This window comes from Carlito syrichta, unplaced genomic scaffold (genome assembly GCF_000164805.1).
Source record: "Carlito syrichta isolate Samal-C Ts95f unplaced genomic scaffold, Tarsius_syrichta-2.0.1 Scaffold287855, whole genome shotgun sequence".
NCBI classification, from domain to species: Eukaryota; Metazoa; Chordata; class Mammalia; order Primates; family Tarsiidae; genus Carlito; species Carlito syrichta.
The window spans coordinates 901149-917930 of record NW_007231951.1 but is presented as its reverse complement, the minus strand read 5'-3'; the positions used below and the strand labels follow the sequence as shown (position 1 = coordinate 917930).

General features: G+C 35.6%; 1 protein-coding gene across 1 annotated transcript in view; it reads left to right on the top strand.

Moving 5' to 3' along the window:
* The window catches only part of LOC103255131 (GLI pathogenesis related 1 like 2), a gene marked incomplete at its 5' end in the record, with an annotated part of 15807 nt that extends 1298 nt beyond the window's left edge, over window positions 1-14509 (top strand). Inside the window, 2 exons of the mRNA XM_008053098.1 lie at window positions 14072-14098; window positions 14181-14509. Coding sequence (XP_008051289.1) covers window positions 14072-14098; window positions 14181-14509 — 356 coding nt within the window. The remainder of the gene's footprint in view (window positions 1-14071; window positions 14099-14180) is intronic.
* Between the last annotated feature and the right edge of the window lie 2273 nt (window positions 14510-16782).

The window sequence follows — 16782 nt, the reverse complement described above, 5'->3', positions numbered from 1 at the left end:
GGTGAGGAGGGCTTTAATATGGGGAAGATGATCTGGCATGGTTGGGATCAGGGTTCTAGTTGAATAAAGAGGAAATTCACACATGGGAGAAGCCCAGAGCTGGGTTTCAAAATCTGAGCAGGGTGAAAGGGTGTCCAAGTGGAGGGCCAGCCTGTAGGTTGACAAATAAATACAGGACACTGAGTTAAATTTGAATCTCAGATAAACAGCAGATTTTTAGTATTAATACATTCTAAATATTGCATTGGAAATATTCACACTAAGAAAAATTAGTGTTTTATGAAAATCAAATTAAACCTGTCATCCTTTATTTTTATTTGCTAAATCTGGCCACTCTACCAGCCTATTGTGGAGTGTCTGAGTTCAAGTAGGATAAGGAGAAAACCTGTGTGGATGGAGTTAGAGGCAATGATGGCAGATTGGAACTATACTGGGAGATTGATCAAATAAGTATATAAATTAAGGATAATGGAGGCTAGTTTTCTCACTGTCAGAAATGGAGGACAAATATGTAAAGGAAGGAAACAAGCATGAATCTTCTTGTGGTAAATTGGAATTAGAGGTATGGAAAATTAAGAATTGTAATAAATAAACATAGATACAAATGGGTGCATTTGTATATTTATATACATATGTACTCCAGCTCTGACAGGACTTTGGAGAAACTGACTCCCAAAGCAATGAGCACAACCAGCACTCAGATCTTTATTTCTAAATTCTAGTGTTCAAGCAAAGGAACTAGAGCTCACTGGAGAAAAACCTGATTCCAGGACTGACAGAAGGAAATTATGAGATGAATTCAGAACATCTTTTTATGCTTGAAAGCAAGAAAGTGCTTAAAGAATGATGGGACCATTCAACAAGAAGGACACATACCATCTTAAAGGCCTTCTACTGGTCACATCTGAGACAGTGTGAACACTGACATAATTATAAAAATATTCAACTATAATCCATTGGATAAAATAGGAAAATATAAATTCATCTTGATGTAAATTAAAAGTTTGATAAGAAATAGTATATTCAACTAGTAACAAAGTAAGTCCCCATAAAAATATTTAGTTACTAATGGGGAAAGAAACATCACAGTGGAGCTGCCTAGCAAGCATCACATCAGGTGGTCAAAGTGAATGTCATTAGTAATGGGAAAACCATACTCTACCTGAGAGGTCACAATGGGAAGAGCATGACATTACCTCTATGGCATTTCTAGCAAAGGTTCATAACCTACTCAGTCACAAGGAAACATCAAGTAAGTCCAAATCGCAGATTTGTTTTAAAAATTGGAGATTAAAGAAAAAAACCATCTGCACTTCACAAGAGTACAGGAAAACACAGAAACAGCAGAGCATACATGTCTGCAGAATTTTAAGTTATTTAAGAGCCTCATGGCAGGGATAAACTCTCACATTTCAATAATCAGACTGAATGTGAATGCCTAATGCACCACTAAAAAGACATAGACTAGCAAAGTATATTTAAAAAGCATGACTCAACAATATGCTACCTCCAGGAAACACATCTCACTTAAAAGGACACCCACAGACTCAAAGTTAGAGGGTGGAAAACAAACTTTCAGGCAAATGGAAAACAAAAATGCAGAAGTTGTGAGTCTAATATCAGACAAAACAGCCTTCAAGCTATCAAAAATTTAAAAGGATACAGAAGGACACTACATCATGATAAAGGGCTCGATTCACTAGCAAGATATATCTATCCTAAACATACATGCACCAAATACAGGAGCACCAGGATTTATAAAGCAAAAACTTCATAAACTAAAAGAGGACATTGACTCTAACACTATCATAACTGGGGATTTAAATACCCCACTAACAACTTTGGATAGATAATTGAACAAGAAATTAATAAGGAGATCTGGAACCTCAACTTGATGTTTGATCAAATAGATTTAATAGATATCTACAGAACACTTCATCCTACAACCATAAAATATACATTCTACTCATCACCACATGGAACATACTCCAAGATTGACCACATTTTTGTCCATAAATCAAACATAAACAAATTCCATAAGACCAAAATAATAACCATGCATCTTCTCAGACCACAGTGTAATAAAAATAAACATCAACACCAACAAGATTCCCCCAAAACACACAAAGACATGGGCACTAAACAACACATCACTGAACAACTCCTGGGTCAACATAGAAATCAAGACAGAAATTAAAAGATTCCTGGAAACAAACGAAAACAAGGCACATCTTACCAGAACCTCTGGGATGCCGTGAAAATAATACCAAGAGGGAAATATATAGCCCTACACACATACTTCAAGAAAACAGAAGGATCACAAGTAAACATCCTAATATCACACCCAATGGAGCTGGAAAGGCAAGACTGCCAAAACCCTAACTTCAGTAGAAGCATTTACATCACCAAGGTAAAGACCCAACCACAGAACACAGAAGACAAAAATATCATAGAAAAAAAAAATCAACAAAACAAAAACTGGTTCTTTTGAAAGAATAAATAAGATTGACAGACCCCTAGCCAGATTGACCAAGAAAAAGAGAAAAAAAAGCCCAAATAAACACAACTAGAAATGCAAAAGATAAAGTTACAACTGATCCCAAAGAAATTCAAAAGATTATTAGAGTGTACCATGCACACGTGTATGGAAACAAACTCAAGAACTTAAATGAAGTGGAGGACTTTCTAACATCATACAACCTTCCTAGGTTGACACAAGAAGAAATTGAAACCCTCAACAGACCAATAACACTCCAGGAAATTGACTTTGCCATAAAAAAACTTCCCACAAAAAAATGATGGCTTCCCAACCAAATTCTACAAAAAAATGCAAAGAGGAGATGATATCAATCCTATCAAAAGTATTCTGGGAAATTGAGAAAGATGGAACTCTCCCCAAATCATTTTATGAAGTTGACATCACATTAATACCAAACATGGAAAAGACCCATCAAGGAAAGAGAACTACAGACCAATCTCCATGATGAATGTAGATGCAAAAATTCTGTACAAGATCCTAGCAATAGGAACCAACAACACATTTCAAGAATCATTCACCATGACCAAGTTGACTTCATGCCTGTGATGCTAGTTGGTTCAACAAAAAAAGCTGTAAATATATTTCAGTACATCAACAATTGTAAAAACAAGAAATACATGATCAAGAAAATGTTTTTGACAAAATCCAGCCTCCCTTCTTGATAAAAACCCTTGAACATTTGGGCGCAGAAGGAACATTTCTCAAAACAGTAAAAGCTATCTTTGGTAAGCCCACAGCCAATATGCTGCTCAACTGACAAAATTTGGAAACATTTCCTTTGAAAACCAGAGCAAGAAAAGGCTGCCCACTCTCATATCTCCTGTTCAACATAGTATTGAAAGTCCTAGATAGAGCAATCAGGCAAGAGAAAGAAATCAGGGGTATCCAAATAGGAAAAGAGAAAATTAAGCTATCCCTCTTTGCAGATGATATGATCCTATGCCTAGAAAACCAAAGGGAATTTATCAAAACACTCCTAGCATTGATAAATGACTTTGGTAAACTCTCAGCATTAAAAAAATCACTGTGCAAAAGACATTTTTATAGACCAACAACAAACAGGCAGAGAACCAAACAAAAAGCACAATCCCACTCACAATAGCCACACAAAAATGAAATACCTTGGCATCTTCCTAACCAGAGAAGTGAAAGACCTTTACAATGAAAACTACAAAACCCTGCTCAAAGAAGTCAAGGAAGACACAAACAAATGGAAAAATAGTCCATGCTTATGAATTGGAAAAATCAATATTGTTAAAATGACCATCCTACCTAAGGCCATTTACAGATTCAACGCAATACCCATTAAATTACCAACATCATTTTTCTCAGACCTGGAAAGGATAATACAGAAATTCATATGAAAACAATGAGAATGAATAGCCAAAACAATCCTCAGCAAAAGAAGCAAAGTAGGAGGTATCACACATTCAGACTTCAAACTTTATTATAAGGCTACAAAATCAAAGCAGCCTGGTATTGATACAGGAGTAGTCATATAGACCAATGGAACAGGATAGAGATTCTGGAAGCAAAACCTCGATTTCTCAACTCATCTTTGATAAAGCCTCCACCAACAACCACTGGGGAGAAGAGACCCTATTCAGGAAATGGTGCTGGGAAAACTGACTGACCACGTGCAGAAGAATGAAACAGGACCTCTACCTATCACCATACACAAAAATATCAACACAAAATGGATCAAAGACCTAAATGTAAAACCTCAAACTATAAGAATCTTAGAAAACACAGGAGATACCCTTATGCACATTGGAACTGGCAACCAATTCCTGATCATAACCCCAAAAGCACATTCCATAAAAGATAAGATAGACAAGTGGACATCATCAAGCTGAAAAACTTCTGCAAAGCAAAAGAAACCATTGAGAGTGGGGAGACAGCCCACAGAATGGGAAAAAATATTTGCCAACTGTAATTTGACAAAGGCCTAACTTCCAGGATCTACAAGGAACTCAAATGAGCCAAAAAAAACCCAAACAAACAGCCCTATAAAAAAAGTGGGCAAAAGACAGGAATAGATACTTCTCAAAAGAAGACATATGAACAGCGAACAGATACATGAAAAAATGCTCAGCCCCACGAATCATCAGAGAAATGCAAATCAAAACCACATTGAGGTACCACCTAGCACCAGTAAGGATGGCTGTCATCAATAAATCAAAAAACAACATATGCTGGTACGGGTGCAGAGAAAAGGGAACACTTCTACACTGTTTACTAGTGCAAACTAGTAAAACATCTCTTGAAAACATTGGGGAAATTTTTAAAAGAACTATAGATTGACCTTCTATATGACCCAGCAATCCCCCTCCTGGGAATATACCCAGAGGAACACAAATAGTTCTACAAAAAAGACACCTTCACATGCATGTACATTGTTGCACAATAGCAAAAACATGGAACCAAATCTGCTTCCCATTGAAAGTGAACTCGATTAAGAAAATGTGGTACTATATGCAGCCTTTATGCAGCCATAAAGGAAAACAAAATTATGGACTTTGCAGAAACTTAGTTGGCTTTAGAGTCCATCATGCTCAGTAATCTATCACAAGAATAAAGAACTGAATACCAAATGTTCTCACTTATAAGCGGGTCCTGAACATTAATCACAATACTAGGAGAGAGGGCTCAGCAGTAGCAGGACAGTGCCAGGGGAGGGAGAAAGGGGCACATAACCTTACTAAGGGTGCCAAATCCTAAACCAGGTGAAGTGAGGTCCAGATGGAGGCCCAAACTTCACCTGCTTGTAAACCACTCATGTACCTAATCCTGACTTGTATCCCACACCTTTAAATAAAATAAAGTTAAAATTTTTTTTTAAGTTTTTTAATTGAAGACTTGTTCAAAAAATAACAGGCCATTTATCTTCAAAAATGTGAAGATCATGAAAATCAAAGAAAGAATGTAGAAAATGAAAACAATGTAATGCATGGTTCTGAGCAGGACACTACAAAGGACACTATTGGTACAACTGGCAAAAATTAAATGAGGTCTGTAGGTTAGATGGTGGTAATGTTACAGTGTTAATTTATTGATTTTGATAACAATACTGTGGTTATGTAGAAAGTTGTCCTTGTTTGTAGAACATGCACACTAAGTAATCTGGGATGATTAGGCATCAGGCTGACAACTTGGATTCCAATTGTTCAAAATAAAACTTGTACTGTACTGAAACTATTTTGTAAATTAGGGATTATTTCAAAATTTTTATTTTAAAAAAAGTTATAAAATCTTAGGAAAGTAAATCTGTTTGGAGGCTTTTATTATAGGCCAGAGGAAAAAAGCAGGTTCATATTAAAGTATTTGTAAGAGAAATAGATGAGGAGATCAATTTAACATTTATGGATCAGAATTATCAAATCTTAGAAACTAATCTGTCTAGTGATCAAAAGAAGAGAGAATTTAAGATAAATATCAAATTTGGAGTTTGGATGACTACTGATACAATTAATTGAGACTTGAGACATGAGTTATATGAAGATGGGAAGCAAAATAAAGTAGACAACAGGTTCAATTTTGATCATTATTAACTTTAGATACCTATTTAAGATCTCAATAGATAAGACTAGTAAGCTTAAGGTACAGATCAGGGCTATATTTGAGAATCATTAGTATATAGATGAGGCTAAAAATATTAAAAAGGAAGAACTCACCTGGGTATAACACATATTCATAGAGAAAAGTAGTACACTACTAAGGATGAAATCCTGGGAGGAAAAACAATGAGAAATACTGAAAGAGAATGGGGAGAAACAGAAGAAAGACAAGAAGAGAAGGGTATCTGTGTCTACAAAACATCTTCCTTGGATTTTGATAGAAGCTATATTAAACTATACTTAATTTGGAGATAATGAACATTGGCTATTTTGAGTCTTCCAAACGCTAGACACAACTTGTTTTTTTCATTTGTTGGGGGTATTCTTTGAGTTCTTTTACCAAAATATTTTATAGTTTTCAAAATAATAGATTCTGTAAATGTTTTATAGAGTTATCCCTTCATACTTCATGTTTTGGTTTTGTTGCATTTAAAAACAATTTTGTTATTCATTTCTAGTTTGATTTCATTGTGGTCAGAGAACATACTATATATGGATTTCACGTTTTTTATATCTATTAAGGTTTGTTTTTAGCCTGAGTTATGTTCTACATTGGTATGTGTTCTGTGGCTGTTTAAAAATAGTATGATTCTACTATTGTTGAGTGTAGTATTTTATAAATGTCAACTTGATTCTGTTGGTTGATGGTGTTGTTCAGTCCTTCTGTATTCTTGATTATTTTCTGCCTAGTTGTTCTATCAATTTTTGAGAGAGAGATATCAAAGTCTCTGACTGTAATTGTTGATTTTTACATTTCTCCTCTCAGTTCTGTCAGAAATTCTGTTGTTAAGTGCACACACCATAAGATTTATTATGGTGGCCAGGCTCGGTGGCTCAGCCTGTAATCCCAGCATTTTGGGAGGCCAAGGCGAGAGGATTTCCTGAGCCCGCGGGTTCGAGACCCACCCAGGCAACTTGGCAAGACCTCGTCTCTACAATAAATCAAAAACTAGCCAGTCATGATAGTGTGCGCCTGTAGTTCCAGCTACTTGGAAGGGTGAGGCAGAAGGATCGCAGGAGCCCAGCAGGTGGAGGCTGCAGTGGTTGGAAGCATGCCACTGCCCTGCAGCCTGGGTGACAGAGTGAGACTCCAACTTAAAAATTAAAAAATAAATAAATAATAAAAAATAGAGATTTATTGTAGTTTCTTGGTGAATAGACCATTTTATCAATATGTAATAGCCCTCTTTATCCCTAATATGATTTATTTGCTATGAAATCTATTTTGTCTATATTAATATAACTACTTCAGGTTTATGTTCATTTATGTTTGTTTTTAAATTACCTGTATTATATTTCAAGTGAGTTTTTTATAGATTCCATGTAGTTGAGTCACGTTTTTTAATCCATTCTGACAGTCTCTTTTAATTGGTATGTTCTCACCACTTACATTAAATATAATTATTAATATGTTTATGATTTTGTTCCACTATTTTGGTATTTATTTTCAGGAAATTTTTCCTCTTTTTTGATTGCTATTTCCTTTTTTATGCCTTTCTTCAGGTTATTTGAACATTTTTTAAATATTCCATTTAATTTGTCTATTGTGACTTTGACATATCCCTGTATACATTTTTTAGTGATTTCTTTAGGGATAATAACATGCATACTTAGCTTTTTACAGCCTATTTAGCCTCAATAGTTGGCCACTTCAATTGGAATGTAGACAACTTACCACCATATAGATCCTATCACCTTTCCCATATATCTTGTCTTACATATTTTATCTAAATACAATAAAATGCCACCAATAACATGCTTTTATTTTAAATTCTCAAATATATGATAAAGAACCTAAGAGGGAAAAAATAGCCTATTGTACTCTTCCTTCATTCCTGCTATTCTGATCTTTTCCTGGTATCATTTACCTTATCTATGAAGAATTTACTTTAGCAATTATTTTAAAACAGACCTGCTGGCTACAAATTCCCTTATAGTGTCTTTATTTGAAGATGTCTGCATTTCTTCTTCATTCCTAGAGGCTATTTCTACTGGATATAAAATGCCTTGAGAGTTTTGTTTGTTTATTTATTTATTTACATTTAGCACCTCAGAAATCCTATGCCACTTCCTTCTGGCCTTTATGGTTTCTGATGAGAAATCCACAGTCATTTAGTTCTTTGTTTCCTTATAAGCAATGTCAATTTCTTCTGGCTCCTTTTATTATTGTTATTATTATTATTAGTCTTTAATTTCCAGCAGTTTGATTACGATATTTCTGCATGTAGATTTCTTTGGATTTATTCTGCTGTATATACACTTGGCTTCTTGAATTTCTAGGTTTATTTTTTCCCCCTCCAAACTTGGAAAGTTTTCATGTATTATTTCTTCAAATATTTTTGTCAGCATTACTCTTGTTTCCTTTCTGAGACTCTGATGACATGAAAGTTAGAACTTTTGTTGCTGTTCCACAGGTGCCCTGAAACTCTCTTGATTTTTTTTTAAATCTTTTTTTCTTTTCTGTCTTTCATATTGGATCACTTCTGTTGATTTATCTTCATGTACACAGACTCTTTCATCTGTCATCTCTAGTTTGCTACTGAGCCCTTTCGGGGTTTTTTTGTGTTTGTCAGTTCTAAAGTTTCTATTTAGTTCTTTGTCATATTTCCTATTTCTTGACTGATACTTTTTATTTTAATCTTGTCATCCATGGTTATTACTTGCCTTTTCTCATTTAAGTTAAGATTTTTGTGATTAAAACATGTCCTAAAATTTTAAATAGTTTATTATGAGACACTTAATCTTGTTTAAATTTTATGGAGAAGGGTGAATTATTGCTTTGGTACCTGATCTGCCTAGCCATAAGTTCTGACCTGTCTTCTGTGGGCTGGGTTTCAAAGTTCAGTTTTCAGTGGGAACCAAAGGGAGACCCAAACTTTACCTGTACAATGACCCCTTATCTACCTAATCCTGAATTTTACCCTATATCTTTTAAATAAAAAAGAAATTTTTAAAAATGTAAAAGTTCAGTTTTCAAAACTTTTAGTGACTGTGCTCTCCACGTGCAGGATGGGCTTGTAGCAAGCACACAATAATGTGGTGCTATTATTATATTTCAAATGCCTGGGGAGTTTAAGCCCAAATAAATCCCCTGGTAAAGCAATTTTGTGAAACAAAATGTGTTTTGGCTTTTGTTTTAAAGTTGCAGTTCAAGTTTTGCAAAAGGAAGCCTATCTGTAAATAATTAGGGATGAGAGCTGCCGATTGAGGCTGGGATATTGCTTCCTAATCTGACTGGCTTTGCAGTGATAGGAGAAAGGTAGGTTTTGACAGTAAAGATTTTGTCTGAGCTGGGCATGGTGGTTCATGTCTGTAGTCACAGAACTTTAGGAGACTGAACCAGAAGGATCACTTGATACCAGGATTTTGAGACCAGCCTGGGTAACATAGTGAGACCCTCACCCCCACCATCTCTACAAAAATTAAAAATAAAAAGAATTTGTCTGATCTTTGCCTAGGTTCCTCAGCGGGAGCTTCTAAAGCCTTGAAGTTTTCAAAAACTCCAAGCATTTTCCATATTAATAAGCCTTATTATTATCTGCTAAAACATGATGGAAAAAAAAGGAAGCAGATTAAACTGGCCACCATGATACATTCCATTCCTGCATCTAGACTCTCTCCCAAGGACTTCAAATGTTTGACACATGTATCCTGAAGGCATTTTTAACAGGATGAAGTTTTTTTTCTCCTGAGTTTGGATGAGGTAGGACTCTGTCTAGTCGACCTTACTGGTTATTAGAAGCACATGATGAAATAGAAAAAAAACCTAGATGTAGATATGTAAATGTAAAACAAACTTTACATAAATAAAAACACTTGAATCTAAACATTGCACACCATGTGCCATGAAAAAGTGAAATAAAATAGTCAACATAGCAGATATAACCTAATAAGTTATTGGTCTTCAATGGAAAAGGAAGAATCTTTTAAGCATCTAAGCAAATATGTAAGATCAATTTTTAGAAAGCTAAACAGTCTGGGCTGGGAGTGATGGCTCACACCTATAAATCCAGCACTTTGGGAGGCCAAGATGAGAGGATTGCCTGATCCCAGGGGTTCAAGACCAGCCTGGGGAACTTGGTGAGACCTCATTGCTAAAATAAATCAAAAATTAGCCTGGCGTGGTGGCGCATGCCTGTAGTTCCAACCACTTGGAAGGCTGAGGTAGAAGGATCACCTGAGCCCAGCAGGTCAAGACTGTAGTGGCCATGAGCATGCTACTGCACTTCAGCCTGGGTGACAGACTGAAACTCCAACTCAGAAAGAAAGAGAGAAAGAGAGAGAGAAAGCCTAACAGTCTGGACTGAATCAGAAAAACAGCCACTCTAAGTATTTTGGCAGTAATGTGTTTGACATTAAGGGAGCGAAGATCAGGAAAGTGGCCACAAAAAGGCAGAGAAATGGCAACAAGGCAGAGAGTTCCCCATTTTAACAAGAAGTCACTGTTCTATAAGAAGTCACTTACATTCATCCAAGTCTGTCTGGCTTACCACCACCTCTAGGAAATAATAGTCTCCACTTTTCTTACATCTTCCAAATTTCACTTGTGTTTTTATCATTGGCAAGCTATAATCTGAAGCTATAAAGAGAAAAGAGTTGTGTGTAGTTTTTGATTTCAGTTCCACAATGCAAAATTGACTTTTCACTGGTGTGATGGTAATGCCACTTTGGCAATTGACATTCCCACATAGAGGGGAAAGTTCAGTCTGGCATCAAAACTTCTCTACCATAACAGTCAATGTAAGAGACAGTGGAGTGATACCTATATGCTCTTAATACAAGAAGTGTCAATCAAGGATTTATATACACCCAAGCCTATTATTCAAGTGTAAGCAAATCGAGAAATACTTGGGGATCATGCAGTTACTTTTGGTATACAGTTCTCATTACTGCTTCCTTAATAAACTCCTGGAGGACAAGCTTCACCAAATAGAAGAGCTGAATGAAAAAACTGCAGTGCAAGAAATTTCTGTGAACATTGAACCTTAATTGATAGGCTAAGACTAAAATAATCTGAGGATTATAATTACAAAACAAATAAAATTTGAGAGGAGAAGAAAGAGGTAGAGAAGGCAATCTACAGATTCAATATATGGAAATATAAATGACCACGAACAGCCAAAACAATCCTTAGCAAAAGAAACAAAGCAGGAGGTATCACACTTCCAGACTTTAAGGTTTTTTTGTTTTGTTTGTTTTGTTTTTGAGTTGGAGTCTCACTCTGTCACCCAGACTGGAGTGCAGTGGCCGCTCCCGGCCACCACAGCCTCGACCTGCTGGGCTCCAGCGATCCTTCCACCTCAGCCTTCCAAGTAGCCGGAAATACAAGCATGCGCTACCACGCCCAGCTGATTTTTTGATTTATTGTAGAGATGAGGTCTCGCTGCCCAGGCGGGTCTCGAACCCGTAGGCTCAGGCAATCCACTCACCTCAGCCTCCCAAAGGCGCGGGATTACAGACTGAGCCACCGAGCCCCGCCAGACTTTAAGGTTTACTGAAAGGCTACAATAATCAAAAACAGCCTGGTATTGCTACAAGAACAGGCATACGAAACAATGGAACAGAATAGAGATTCCAGAAGCAAAACCTCAATTTCTCAACCAACTCATTTTTGACAAAACCTCTGACAATAACCATTGGGAAGAGGAGAAACCTATTGAGTAAATGATGCTGGGAAAACTGGCTGATCACATGCAGGAGATTGAAACAGTACTCCTAACCTATCACCATACACAAAAATCAACTCTTAGTGGATCAAAGAACTAAATATAAAGCCTCAAACTATAAGAACCTTAGAAAATGCAGGAGACATCCTTATGGAAATTGGAACTGGCAACCAATTTCTGATCAAAACCCCAAGTGTTCATGCCATAAGAGATATGATAGACAAGTGGGACTTCATCAAAGTGAAAAGATTCTGCAAAGCAAAATATACCATCAAGAGAGTAGGGAAACAGCCTACAGAGTGGGAAAAAATATTTGCCAACTGTATATCAGACGAAGGCCTCACATCCAGATTCTGCAAGGAACTCAAATATGCCGAAAGGAAAAAAACAAACAGCCTCTTTAAAAAGTGGGCAAAAGACATGAATAGACACTTCTCAGAAGATATACGGGCAGCCAACTGACACATGAAAAAGTGCTCAGTCTCACTCATCATCAGAGAAATGCAAATCAAGCCCACATTGAGATACCACCTAACCCCAGTAAGAATGACCATCATTAATAAAAACAAACAAACAGGATGCGGAGAAAAAGGAATGCTTTTACACTGCTGGTGGGAATGCAAACTAGTGCAACCTCTTTGGAAAATAGTTTGGCAATTTTTGAAAGAACTAGAAATTAACCTTCCATATGACCCAGCAATCCTCCTACTGGGAATTTACCAAGAGGAACTCAAATCATTCTACAAAAAAGATGCCGGCTCACACGTTTGTTGCAGCACTATTCACAATAACAAAAACATGGACCCAACCATGCTGCCCATTGAAACTGAACTGGATTTTTAAAATGTGATACATATACAAAATGGAATATTATGCAGCCATAAAAGAAGGACAAACATATGGACTTTGTAGCAATTTGGATGGATTTAGAATCTATCATACTCAGTGACCTATCACAGAAACAAAAAAGAGTACCATATGTTCTCACTCATAAACCAACTTGAATAACTATCCTCATACTATAAGAAAGAGATTGGCAGTGGGATACTGCCAGGGGAAGGGAGGGTGGGATTGGCAGTAATGGGAAGCTGCCAGCAAGGGGTACACCTCATCAACAAGGGTGCCTGCATAATGAACAGTTGGTATACCTAACCCTGAATTGTACCCCACATCTTTAAAATAAAAAAATAAAAAGAGGTAGAAAAAACATCCTTGTTTCTTCATTGTTTATAGCTAAGGCCAAAGATACTAAAATATACAATTTAAAGCTGATAAACTAATCAATGCAATAATTGTAAATGTATTTAAATATTTTATAAAAATTAGTGATGTGAAGTGAAGAAAGGAGCAAAGAAGAAACGTTATTACATCATGCTAAGAGATTAATAACACATACACCAAATGAGGTGAAAATACCATATGGTGAAATATTTTTTTAAAGAAGCTCTAACATAGAAATCGTTACATAAAATATGAAGTAAGACCAAGCACAAAAGGCTAAAATAACCTCAAAGATCCAACAGAAGGTCAGTTTATCTCCAAGGTGTCTGAAGAATGAGTTCTAAATTTTTCCCTAAAGTAATATCACTGCAAGATAAAGTCTTTTGTTGCCACTAGGCTCTCTATTTGTGAGAACTCATTTATCCTCCCACTCTCCTTCCTAGGGGAATTCAGGAATGATTGTCTGACTCTCTCTGTCCAGGTGAGCAGAAGAAAGGGAGTTTTTTTTTCTTGAAACGTATTATTGTCATATTGGACTAGATAGCTAAAAACATCATATGCCAGGCAGTGGAGTTAACTTTGCCATCTGGGAAATGTAAAGCAATGTGAAAGCTTCTGACATAAGAATTAAGAGAGGAAAGTGAGTACATTCATAAGATTAATTTTTTAGTGATCTGAGGAGAAAAGAAAGATGAGAATAAGAGGCACTGGGGAGTCCTAGAGTGCTGGATCTCAAACAATCCTTAGAGGGCAGAAATGGACTCATATAAGGCCAATGATTTAGAGGCAGAATTAGCACTAGAATCCACATCTATCTTTCCATACTCTCTCTAGCAGACCAGGCTCACTTTTACTAAAAGAAAATATATTGTACACTACAATTAGCTACTGGTAGAAGGGAGGACATCAAAGATGATGGCATGATGCCTGAGAAGTAGGAGAAGACATCACTATTGTTGGATAAGTTGTGTTCTAGAGAAAGAATAAATTTTATATAATTTTTATGGACTTTCTTTTTTTTTTCCTAGGTAATGCAGATCGTGACCAAGCCATATGTATGTATTGTTGTCCTTTGTTTCTTAAAAAATTTAACTATTTTATGTGAAGTCCAGCTTTCAATTGCTTCTTTATTTACAGATTACCGATTTTGGTATCCGAGGTGGGAAGTGCCCCGGCCAATTGTGTGTGACCCACTGTGCGCATTTATTTTCTTTCTGAGAATGATAAGTTTGGTGGTGTGTGTCATAATTGTTTGGATAGTACAGCCTCAGTTTCCAAATATCTTATTGGAACAACAGATGACATTTACCCCTGAGGAATCTGAAGCAGAGAGAGAAAAGGAGGAAGAAGAGGAAGAGGAAATGGAGGAGGAAAATGAAAATGAAGAGGAAGAGGAGGAAGAGGAGAAAGAGGAGAAAGAGGAGGAGGAGGAGGAAAAAGAAAAGGAGAAAGAAGAGGAAAAATAAGAAAATGAAAAGAAGAGTGAAGAAGAAGGGGAAAATGTACCACCAACATAAGTGAAAAGGATGACACAAAAAAAGTGAAAAAAATAAAACACGAAAGAAAATATACAAACCACTATTGCAATATTTTTTATTCCCTTTCCTATACTTATGTAACAAATTTAAATTTGAAAACAAGCAAACAAAAATATGTATAGTAAGTATTGAGGTGAGGTCTTCAACACTAAGAGCAAATAAAGATGTGATAATAGAAACACTATAAAAAGAATCTAACCAATCTAATTAATCTTAAGATTTCACTGTGGTATTCTGATAAAGAAGGGAATTTTCATTTTATAAATGTTTCCATCTCTGTACTTTAAATATTTTTAAATGAGTTAATAAGTTTCTTGAGTATTAAATAGAATTATTCATGAAAGGGGCTTGAGATCATTCCAAGTTCAGAATGATCTTTAATAAATATTTAATATATATTTGATTTTTTGTTTTTACTACTATCATAGTTGTTACTGGTGGTGGTAGTGTTATCCATGTAATATCAGGGTATCTAGAATTCTTATTAATCTTTGTAGTATATGTTTTTTGAATCGTTTAAGTAAAACTGTACATCCTATTAGGAGGCAAGCTTGTTATTTCTACTTCATGTTCAATATTTCATTTAAGACTTGCTGCAATTTGTTGCTACCAAGGGCTAATAAATGAAAAATTTTAATTAGTTGTCATTCAGCAATCTGGCTACTTCCAAATTTATGTAATAAAATAAATGTATTTAAAGTTATTTATTTGTAGATTATTCTATATGTATAGTAAAAGTTCACAAATTAATAAGATAACTACTTACCACTGGTAATACTAATAAATAAACTAAATTAAAAATGCCTAGCATAGACGAATATGCCAAATGGTAAAAACTGTATATTTATTAACTCTATTGTTCTTCAGTTGAATCAATATTATATTATAAGCTTATTCTTAATGGGAGGGGAAAAAAAACCTGAACTAGCCTCTTAGATTTGACAGTTTGTTTTGATTGTTTATTTCATTTGCTTTGTTTTGTTTTGTTTTTTAAGAGCTCTGCTTTTTAGAGATTAACATTTTTTATATCTATGAAGCTAGCCTGTTTTATACCAGCCTCCTTGGATAAGGTCCTAAATAGAGGAAAGGGCGGTTCTCTACATGATTTTATTTTTTATTATTGTTTATTTGTATTCTGCTTCATAGCTCCCAAAGTCCTTTCACATAAGTATTTAATACTCAAAAACACCCTTGCAGAACTGGTATTTCCTCTATTTTTAAATTGAGAAAATTGACCCTGGATTTGTAAAGTGGTTCGACCTAGGTCTGACAACAAATTAATTTCTTAACATTTTGAATCTTCATGAATTTATACTGTGTTTAATTCCTACATGTGACTAACTTGTTATATATCTGTATACCTAACTTCTAATCCTCTACATCTACTTTTTCTTCTTTTCCCTCAGGAATGCCTATAAATTATAGGTTTGGTCACTTTACATAATCTCATATTTCTCAAATACTTTATTCATTTTTTTACTCTTTTATTTTTGTCTGCCTGGGTTAGTTCAAATGACCAGTTGTTAAGCTGTGAGATTCTTTCCTGTTGGTCTAGTCTATTGTTAAAGCTTTCAGCCAAATTTCATACATTTTTCAATTAATTTTTATTTCTATAAGTTCTGTTTTTTTTAATATCTATTTGGTGATTTTTTGTTTGTATACTAAATTGTATTTATGATTTCTATGTGCTGGTTCTCATCTTTCTCTGAGATCTCATTAAGCTTCCTTACAGTCCATATTTTGAACTCCTTATCATTTCAGAAATTTCATTTTGGTTGGAATTCATTGCTAGAGAGCAAGTGTGATCATTTAGGGTGTTGAAACACTGTTTTTTCACACTGTAAGAGTTCTTATGCTGATTCCTTCTCATCTGGGGAAGCTGTCACTTCTTATTTTTTAATTACTTTCATTTGGGTGGGACTTTTTTTCTCCTTGAAGATGTGATCATTTGACTTTGATTATGGGTGCTTTCAGGGGACCAAGATTCTGTATGACTTCCTTGGCTGTAGATAGATTTTATGCAGTGCCTCTCCCAGATGCTGAATGCAGTAGCAACGCGTTTGGTGTGTGAGCAGGTTCACTGCCTCCTGTGGGACTAAGTGTGGACTTCTCAGGAAGTGTATCTTACACCCTAGCACTGTACTCTTCAGTCTGCAGGTTTTGTATGTGGTGGTGAAGTTCAATCTCCAGTCCAGTAGGTG